General features: G+C 45.4%; 3 protein-coding genes across 7 annotated transcripts; all 3 read right to left on the reverse strand.

Annotated features, from left to right (window-relative positions):
• Positions 1-401: 401 nt before the first annotated feature.
• cd8b (cd8 beta) lies at positions 402-3,253 on the reverse strand. Its single transcript, XM_057030119.1, has 6 exons — positions 3,094-3,253; positions 1,899-2,252; positions 1,165-1,239; positions 995-1,087; positions 887-920; positions 402-805 (listed from the first exon to the last, which is right to left on the reverse strand). Exons 1-6 carry the CDS (start codon positions 3,170-3,172, stop codon positions 787-789), a joined length of 654 nt encoding a protein of 217 aa, XP_056886099.1. The 5' UTR covers positions 3,173-3,253; the 3' UTR covers positions 402-786.
• Positions 3,254-4,493: 1,240 nt separating this feature from the next.
• zmat1 (zinc finger matrin-type 1) lies at positions 4,494-8,551 on the reverse strand. Of its 4 annotated transcripts, none has more exons than XM_057030111.1 (7): positions 8,303-8,551; positions 6,915-7,021; positions 6,758-6,841; positions 6,538-6,658; positions 6,191-6,454; positions 6,020-6,107; positions 4,494-5,905 (listed from the first exon to the last, which is right to left on the reverse strand). In XM_057030111.1, the coding sequence occupies exons 1-7, from the start codon at positions 8,439-8,441 to the stop codon at positions 5,068-5,070; spliced, it is 1,641 nt and encodes a 546-aa protein (XP_056886091.1). In that variant the 5' UTR covers positions 8,442-8,551; the 3' UTR covers positions 4,494-5,067. The 4 variants fall into 4 exon arrangements, with proteins under 4 accessions (XP_056886091.1, XP_056886090.1, XP_056886089.1 ...); XM_057030110.1 differs by having other exon boundaries at positions 6,523-6,658; XM_057030109.1 differs by having other exon boundaries at positions 6,740-6,841.
• Positions 8,552-8,589: 38 nt separating this feature from the next.
• gnrh2 (gonadotropin-releasing hormone 2) lies at positions 8,590-9,454 on the reverse strand. 2 transcript variants are annotated; one of them, XM_057030123.1, is made up of 4 exons: positions 9,299-9,454; positions 9,070-9,215; positions 8,892-8,975; positions 8,590-8,797 (listed from the first exon to the last, which is right to left on the reverse strand). In XM_057030123.1, exons 2-4 carry the CDS (start codon positions 9,202-9,204, stop codon positions 8,759-8,761), a joined length of 258 nt encoding a protein of 85 aa, XP_056886103.1. In that variant the 5' UTR covers positions 9,205-9,215; positions 9,299-9,454; the 3' UTR covers positions 8,590-8,758. The 2 variants fall into 2 exon arrangements, with proteins under 2 accessions (XP_056886103.1, XP_056886104.1); XM_057030124.1 differs by having other exon boundaries at positions 9,070-9,253; positions 9,368-9,415.
• Positions 9,455-9,655: the final 201 nt, after the last annotated feature.

Genomic DNA, 9,655 nt, shown 5'->3' on the forward strand with positions numbered 1-9,655 from the left:
TGTGTGTGTGTATTGCAATCACCATAAATTTGCTGAAGGCAGAAACTACAGAAACTGAAGCTTGTCTATGCATCAAAGGTAAAAGAAGAAACCAAACTTTGCCGCTCACCTACTCATCTTCCGCCAAAAACAATATTGCCGATGGATGTACACCACCCACTCCCAAGCCTCTCGAGCTCGTCTCCGTGCACGTGTGCACGTTAAAAGCTTCAGGCAGGATATATTGTTTTCATGTCTCACTCGAGTCCTGAGGAATCATTGTTGCTGTCATTGCTATTCTTTATTCTTGATTAAATGCATTGTTCCCATCCAGCTCTGCCCTCATAGTCTCTTTTCCTTCCATCCTTGCGTAATATTAACAGCTAAAAACAGCTAAAATAGTAGAAGAAGCGTTTCACAACTTTGACTTGTAAGAAATATTTTATTTGACAGATGTACACACCAGACATTTTGTTTCTTGAAAATGGAACAAATAACAGAGAGAGATGGATAATAAACTGATCTGGCTTCAGCTAAGATAAAAAAAATCTCAATACGATAAAACTAAAGAGGAATAGAACATGGCGTCATCTGCATAGTGGCGTATAAAACACAACAAATGAGAAAATAAATTAGATCTCAGCTGAGAACTGAGCGCGCCAGTCAGAGCATCAGGACACGTTATGGAACGGGTTTGCTTTACTGATGAGTTGCATCATCTCAGCCAAGTTCCGTAGATCTTCGGGGCCAATCGGGTCCATGGAGACTAGCGTGAATTTAACACTGCACCACACAGCTGGACAAGCTTTAGGTCAGCAGCCTTTTTCTAAAAGGGACGGAAAACAAAGACTCCCTTCACACGTCAGGACGACCTCGAGAATTCGGAAATATTGATTTCTCTACTTACTTCACAAAACGGTGTCGACATTTTTTAGGCAGCCCTGCAAGCGAGAACGGATCGGATCAAATATTAACAGATTTAACCTGAGGGATCGGTAACTGGACCTCTACTCACGGCTGAAGTAGTACAGCGTGCAGATGAGCGTCAAAGCTAAAGCTGCCAAAATTCCCACCAAAGGCCACAGAACCAGGGAGCTGCATCCATTTGCTGGAATGATATGATGGTAAACACCGCTTTGAATATATACATTTATTATACATTTACATACATTTATATACATTTACCCCGAGATGAGCAGCGACAGATGGACTTGATGGGCGCTTTGGTTGTGGTGGTTGGAGGTAAGGTTGGTGGGATCACTGGGAGAAACAGGACGGAGAGGATGGCATAAATGACCCTCATCTCCAGGAACAACCTCTCGCTACAAATATACAGCATTTATCATTTAGCTGCATTAGCTATTACCCCTCAGATATCAAAATAGGCAGTTTATATGTCTAAACTACGCACAAAATCGTGTTTTAAAAGGGGTCGGTAGAGTTCTGACTTGTCTTTAAAAGTCTGAAATTGTAATTGAAAGAAAAATAGAGGTTGAAGTTTTGTAATTTTCCTCCGCGTTCGTCACTTCTGCCCGATTTTCCGCCGCTTTATCTTGTGTTCAGCAGCGAAGGGTTTGGGATGATTCTCCTTTATATGCAATAGAATCAACAATGGTAATACTGAATTATAAGTAGTTTAACAATTGTAGAAGGATAAAATATATATATATTATATAAATATATATATATATATATATATTTGCATTTGAAATGTGATGAAAAGGGGAGAAACCTAAAAACTATTTGATAAGGCGCGATAGCTTTTAAAGTATTTCATACTTTTGAAGCAGCATTGTGATGAGAATAAAGCGATTCGGAGGCTCACGCCTCGAGTTTAAACCATTCTACGGAGCGTTTCGTGAACTCTTTAACACTGCTGCCTATCAAACAGGTCGACTTGCTTCAGCCTCCCTACAAACCTCCCGGTAGCAGAAGGATCCCAGACTTCCACACTTCTGTGTTCTTCCTGTCCGTCAGGACGCACGAGTAAATCCCCGTGTCCTCCTCCGTCACCTTGATGATGTTCAACATAAACGACGTCTTGGTCTTCCTTTTAAATAAGAACCGTGCTTTGTTCACGCCGTCCCCGTAGGTGGGAATGTTAGCGTTGTTCAGCCGACCCAGGAACTGCACTTGGCTGGTAGCGAGGACGGTGCGGAACCAGTAGACGGAGTCGCATTGGACGTTCCGGCAGTCACAGGGGACGGTGCCGTTGCTGAGGAGCTTGGGGTAAAGAGCTGCTAGCATTTCTTGAGACAGGATGACGTTTGGATCTGTGGGAACAGAGAGATGATTCCAAAAGGTCATTGAGACCCGAATGTTGAGCCTCGGGGGTCGGCGGCGGCACGAAACGTGTCCGACGATCCCTTCAGGATCTGTGAAAGCTCGAGCTCCAGTGTGCACCGGCCATTGATGTGTGCCAAGATTCGGCGAGATTCGCTTTGATGCTTTGATGGCCTCCGAAGAGGCCCGAAGAGGCATCAACCGCTGCGCCAAGGCAGAGGAAGGTACGACGGAAAGATGGAGCAACGGCAAACGTGTTGGGTGGTCAAACTATGAAGAAATCGTAATTTGACGCCGATCAGGCGACTTTATTTAACATCAGAATTCACCGTTTTTGTAATCGCTTAAAATTGTGATTCTCTTCTTGGAGATACGATCAAAAGCGTTTCAAAAGTAGCAAATTTTCGAAACGTGGATTCACATTACTGATCCTTCGTCGATCCACCAGAAAACGGAAACGAGCACATTTGTTCTCGTGTCATTTACTAGCATTCTCCCTTAATCTGGATTAGACGCGTTCACGCTGGTCTCAGGCCAGTCACTTTCTGCTTTTGGGGCTTTTTTTACAAACATTCGGAGAAATCAGCGCCAGACTATCAAGCGGCACTTGTCAGTCAACACAAGCGTTTACATTTTTCTTTGATCATACATGAAAGAAATATTTAAACTTCAGTACAAACTGACAAAAAAAGGCTCCATTAAACATCTTAGACAGAACAGATCAAACAGGACAGAACGCATCAGCACACAGTTGACGCCTCCGTCCCATCTGAGTCAAGACACCGACGATAATCTGGGCTAGCCACGATAAAGCCAACTTGACCCCCTCACCTGACGCCTGCGATGCCGTCAGCAGGGTCCACGCCAGGGTCAGCAGGATCATTGTGGTGCCGGCGCCTGTGCGAGCCATGAACGGTGTCTGGCGGACGCTGCTGATACTTTCTTTTCCTGCTGTCTGTCTGCTGCAGATGATGGGAGGGACTGAGCACGGAGGGCCTTGAGTCGACGAGGTCACACCCCGATGTGACACACGCAGGCCCAATCAGAACACACCAGCCGCTCACGCTCGACAACACCGGCGACCTGAACACACAGCGATCGTGTGGTTTAAACATCTGGACAACACGGCCCACGAAGAAGCAATAATAATAATACAACTAATAATAGACATTTATCATTTAGTCATTTTTATTGTTCTTTTTAGCTCTCCATGCTCAGATACGCAGCTGAAAAAAAGCGCCACCTTAAAACCAGCAGCACCATTAAAACCAGTTGTAGGTCGACAGAGCAGCAGCTGATGGAGCTGTGGTCTCCTCCCAGGTGTGTGACCTACAGAGCGCGGCGCAGGCCTACATACGCAGCATCAGGCATCACTGCACCCAAACGGGTGCATGACCTGCCATTCAAAAACAGGCTGCGTAGTTGCTTTATTTCCTTTTGTTTCAGTGAACGACTGCAAGTGACTGTAAATTAAAAATATCAGTTTAACGCTACATTACACAGCTATTTATTGTGTGATGCAACTAGTCAAGCCAAAAAGGCTCTAAAACACAATTTTGAAGCAACATTAGTATTTAAGTATTTTTAAAGCGAGCCGGTCCTGGTCTGGTTGCTCCTCCAGCACCTCAACCTACGACCTGGACTTACCCGAACCAACTCCAACCTTGCTGCGGTGTGTTTAATCTCAGGCAGATTAGGGCACGCAACCATGTGGAGGGGGGGTCTCAATGTGAGCGAGGATGTGGGTGGAAGCGGCTCCATGTGGGGGGCTCGAGGCCTGGAGCGCAGCAGAGAACGAGACCACAGGATTCTTTGAAAACAGGAGATCTTCGGGGGGCTTCAGAGCAGAACGTCGCTGAGATGCAGCACCTTTGAGGCGTCTGTCTCGCATTTCAGTTTCTACAGTTTCAAACTTCAGCAAACCATAATACACACACGTCAACAACAAAATGGCGACTAATACGTCCAATATATTTGTGGTTGTGCTGTAATGCGCGAGTGTGTGAGGAAACTTGTTCCACCACCCCCTCGATAACACTGACGCTACTGGAATAAACATATCTGATATATTTTATTGTCTTTGCTATCACAGTAGCTCGACAGCGCCAACCACAGGCGGACGGTGTCAGACGTGATCCCTGCTAGTGAAGGTCCCTGAAGCCGAGGACGCCTGACGAAACGCAGCAAGCGTCTGATAAAATGCAAATGGATCCAAGAATTAAGGATCCACAGAGAAGAAATAAAGCTTTTATTTGTTGATACAGGAAAGAAATACTGACAAACTGAAATAAGTGTAAAAGTGACTCAGGCACATTCACAGAATATGGTGAGTCAGCCCCCCCCCCCCACACACACACACACAAATTACCTCTGCACTGGTTATCTGACACTTGGTGTTTGTCTCTATTTTGGCAAAATAACTCATAAGTGTGGGTGGATTTTAATTACATTTTCAGCAATGTTGATAATGGGCCAAGAAAGCTCATTAAATGTTGGTGATGTTCTGGATTCCAGACAGATTCCTACTATTTGATATAACCTTGTAGTACTGCTGCCTACACTACAGATCTAAGTCACATATTATGGGGAAATGAGCTGCTTGGCGGAGGTCTGAGCTCTCCGGGGGCTTTTTTAAGGCTGCGAAATCATTTTATTTCTATTGCACCAGTCTGAAAACAGCCATTTTGTGCCTCTTAACAGACTCTTTTCAAGAAATGAGGCAGAACACCGATTTTAATCAAATGCACTTAAGAATTCTCTGTTATGTATCAATTAAAAGGCCGAGCTAAAGACACCATTTCCAGGTTAAAAGCCCAGGATGGAGACGTCCCACAGTCTCTCCTCCTCTGTCCTTGTGTCCACTTTCCCCCTCGCTCTCTTCTTCTCCTTCCTGTTTTTGTGTCCGCTGGACTCGTCCATCTCTCCGCCCTCCTGTTCGGTGTCTTTGTGATTCGATGTCACATAATCCAACTTGAGGCTGTCCATCTCTCTTTCCCTTGGGACAGGCTCAGCGTCCTCCACCTGACACTTCCTGTCCTGTCCTCTCTGCCTGCTGTGATTTTTCCTTGTTTTCCTCCCCCTCTCCTCTGAATCCCTCTGTTTTTCCCTGCCAAACCACTTCCTGCCTTTTACCTTCTCAGATTCCTCACACCTTGGCCTCTTCGTCCTCTCCCTTCTCTTCCTGTCTCTGTATTTGGTGTCTTCGCTGTCACTCGCGCCACTGCTGTAAGAGGATGAGGAGGAGGCAGAGGAAGAGGAGGGTTTCCTGCGCTTCCTTCTCATGAAAGGCAGCGGGGGACCTGAGCTGTAGTCCAAACTGTAGAATGAGCCGGAACGGTCCAGATGTGGAGGGGGACTTCGTTCAGCTGGGCTGTGACAGCCAGTGAGGGAGAGGTGAGGAGAATTATACTTCCGAGAGACGTTGGGCACAGAATTGGTCACTTCTACGTTATCTGCCCTGCTGTCCACATCCTCGCCCACACTCTTCTCCTTCTCCTCCTCCTGCTGCGTGTCTTTGGAAGGAAGAGCTGGAGGTCTCGGGTTTATTCCTTGAGCTTTCTGAATCTGGATGTAATCTGACAGCTCGTCTGCAAACGTCTCGTAGACCTGCTGGGTGTTGCAGAGGTCGACCACCTTCTTCTGCCTGGTTACCAAGACACAAACAGATGAAAGCTCACTGACAGAACTCCTGGCTGTTTACCAGAACTCTCTCCTGCTGTAAACTTCGTAGGACAGATGTGGGGTTATTTGTTCTCACCTGCGCAGGTGTTTGTTTCCTTGCATGTGGGCCTGGTACATCTCCACCGAATTCAACTGCACACTACATATCTGGCACACCAGGCCGGCTGTTGGCAACAGAAAACTACTTAAGAGGTGGAAAAGGGAGGAAAGTCTAAGTTCTGGAGGGCTGCTGGTTGCCCTGGGTTACCTTGTTTGATGTGGTCTTCGACTCCCTTCAGCAACTCCTGCCTGCTCAGGTTCCTCTGATGTTTGCGTCCATTGTAGTGCTGGAGGGCCATGTGGGGGTTATTGAAGGAGACGGCGCACAGGGAACAGTACTTGTTCGGGTCCTTGGTGTTGACCTCTGTGTTGGGAGACGATGTGGACACGGGTGGGTCCGGCAGCTCCGCGCTGCCCTCCTGGGCTGATCTGCTGACCGTATCTTCGGCCGGTGAAGTTTCTGAGCGCCTCTCTAGAACCGCAACCACATACAATGGTGAAGTGTGATTTTACAACAGTTTTCATGTCATAAACTCATACCCGAGGTCTCGAGACCTTGTTTACGAATGTTCCTTGCGTGGACTTTGCCCTCATAGTGTGACGTTGCCACCACGGGGGAACTGAACATCATGCTGCACAGCTTGCAGAAGTGGTCTTTATCTGTTGTCATGGTCCGCTGCAAAAGAAATAAGCTGCTTGTCCCACCTTCTGAATAACCTACAACAAGTACGGAGTTGTCTGAAGGACGTGTGAGCACCTTTACGTGAACAGTAACCTGAGCTCCTGCGTCTTCTTGCTTTGTCCTTTCAGCTCTCTTGGCCTGCAGGTACACCCGGACCCTCTGAGCGTGTTTTTTACCCTGGTTTTGGGCAAAAGACTGGTTCAATAACAACTCTGGAGGATAACACCGGTTACAAGGTTGGAGCAAACACCTCATAATGGGAAAGTCGCTGGGACTCAAAGAGGAGCACAGCTTCGCACACGTGGCAGTAGTCGTCAGCGAGGAGGCCCTTCAGGAGGTCTTCATCACGCTTCACTCCTGCGGACACAACGGTTAGACGCCATGTCAGAACATCAAGGTAAAAACAGCGGAATGACTTCTAAAGCTGTGTTTAAATACCCGTGTTTAAAGTTTAAAAAGAGAATCTGAATGATAAAGTGGTTTTAAATAGTTTTACGCTGCCTCCTCATCAATAGAATTCATCGTATGAAGGAAAACATATTTGCTTTATTGCACAAATTCACTTTTTCCCTATTTAGCATCAGTAATTGTTGCTCATCTTATTTTCTTTTTGTGATTACTTGAACTCTTATTCACAATAGTTTAACCCCCCCAAAAAACCCTCCAAGACTAAGTTATTCTGTAAATTTGTTAAATATTTTACTTAAATAAAATTCACAGCTGTCGCTAATGATAGATTAAGCGTAGTGCTCAGCAATATGGCCCCTAAACTAATATAATTATATTTATTTTGAGCCATATAAGAATTCATGATCTATGGGACAATATTTGACATTGAAAATAAACTGTCAAATTAAACAATAGTGACCCAAGACATATTTGACTTTATTTCCTTCATGAAAAACTGGTTGTTTAACAAAGTACCATATTCAGACTTTTAAAATGACTATTTATCAGAGATGTGGATTTTAGGACTTGAAAACCTGAAGGTAAATACAAGTAAAGGGACAAATCACTGATACCTTCAGCAGCTCACACATTTTACTGATGCAAAAACACATTATGAAGGTATTCCAAATCCCCTCTCACAGCACCCACATCAGGTTTTCTTAGGGTTACGTATTCTCAGACGTTTGGGGGCAACTTTATTCTGATGGAAGCTCTGGAGAACGCTTGTATAAAACTATTAAGAGGACATTCAAACTCACACCAGCGTCAGGGGGGTCTACCCCCACTTCATGGATATTTGGTCGCATCTCATCCAAGCATGTCAGCTGTCACCTGGATAAACCTGATCGCATTCTACTTTTACTTTAAACAGCAAACCATTTTATCTTGTTTTGGTTTAGCAGCTGATCGTGTAAACACCATCCACATCCGGTATTGGCCAAAACGCCCACACCTTCAACGTTTCAGGGTGTTTCTGGGATTATATGCGTGGTTTGTCGGACAACGAATTTTCGAATTAAAAAACAGAACAGTTTTACTGGGTAATGTTACAGATAATGACGGCTGAGGTCGCGAATGTAGCCGAAGACTAGCCCAGTCCTCCACAGCTGGCTAGCCACTTAGCTAACAGCCTAGCGCTGGCCCGGTAGCTTTGGACAGTTTTATTTGCGTGTTCTAGGCAAAACTCACCTTCAACCTTGATGCTATCTGTGTTAGTGATTATTACTTTGTCAGCATCTGTGACAGAACCCTTGTAAGAGGAATTGCTGGTGTTTTTTTGAGCGTCTGACTCCGCAAGCAGCGGGGTGCAGACTTTGGAATCGTCCATCTTTCGGAATCAATTGTGTCGCGCATGCGCAGTCGGTCTTTATTTTGTTTAAACTCTTCTCCGTATCAATCAAGGAATGATAAGTACATGAAAACTTTGATTTACATGGCATGAAGCGAATACAGTCACGTGTTAATAATGAGCAAAGTTAATATTAAAACAGATGTTTTATTAGGGGACATTGCAATTCCAAATTTCAAGTTAGTGGCTTAACAACGCTGTAAAATCTAATACTTAAGAACAAAACAACAATCAAAATCAAACTGTCATATCACATTGAAGACAAGCATCACCAGGAACGGTTATATGGAATGATGTCATTTCCTTTTCTGGAGCTCTCTGGTTAAGGCATCCAGCTGTTAAGTGCAAGGGTAAAAATTATAATGAATTCATCCTCCATTCAAAACATTTGGTGTCACTTCTGACCCACTGCATGATTGCATCACTTACAAGAAAATTCCTTAGAACGTTCCTCCTCTGGGGCCTCAAGTAGCTGCATTCTCCTGCTTCACAGAGTTTAATCTCCTCTGAAATCTGAGAAATGAAGCACGAATATCAATCAGACACTATTAGGTCACAAAAAACTGGGTCTGATATGAGCATAAAAACAACAAAGTCCCATTCTGACCTCTGAGGGGTTGAAAGGGTCCAGTTCCCTTTTGCCCCCCGGATACCACCCGTGGGACCAGTGCTGGCCGTTGGACAGGTGAGCTCCTGTGCATAGAAGCAGGCCAAGCAGCAAAAGCAGCCCAGGCACACGCATGATGATCCCTCCTGCAGGCACAGGTAGACGCTCCGTTAGATCAACAACCCTGGATTGAAAAAAATAAAAGGAAAAGTTTGACAAGCATCTTTACCTTGTCTCAACAGGTGCGTCACGTCACACGTTGCTCTGCAGACCCTTCCGTTCCCTCAGCGTAACTCACTATCTTGAGAGTTGGCTACAGTGGCTCCCTTCATGCGTGGTGTTCTTCTCTTTATACGGACACTCGGACACCTCCCAGCACACATTTATGTTGTCATATCCCCGATCGTCCCACCCTTTGTTGACCCCTCTGGTCCCTCTTGTCCCCAGAGGTGAAACAAATGTTCCCTGAGGACCCGGAGGTCCGCAGAATGTGGCCAGTTCTAATTATCTACTGCAAACAGCACAAAAGGTGGTCAGGTCATGACACTAATATCTGACTAACTCAGAATGTAATCTCCTTGCTCAG

This window comes from Takifugu flavidus, chromosome 4 (genome assembly GCF_003711565.1).
Source record: "Takifugu flavidus isolate HTHZ2018 chromosome 4, ASM371156v2, whole genome shotgun sequence".
Lineage (NCBI taxonomy): Eukaryota > Metazoa > Chordata > Actinopteri > Tetraodontiformes > Tetraodontidae > Takifugu > Takifugu flavidus.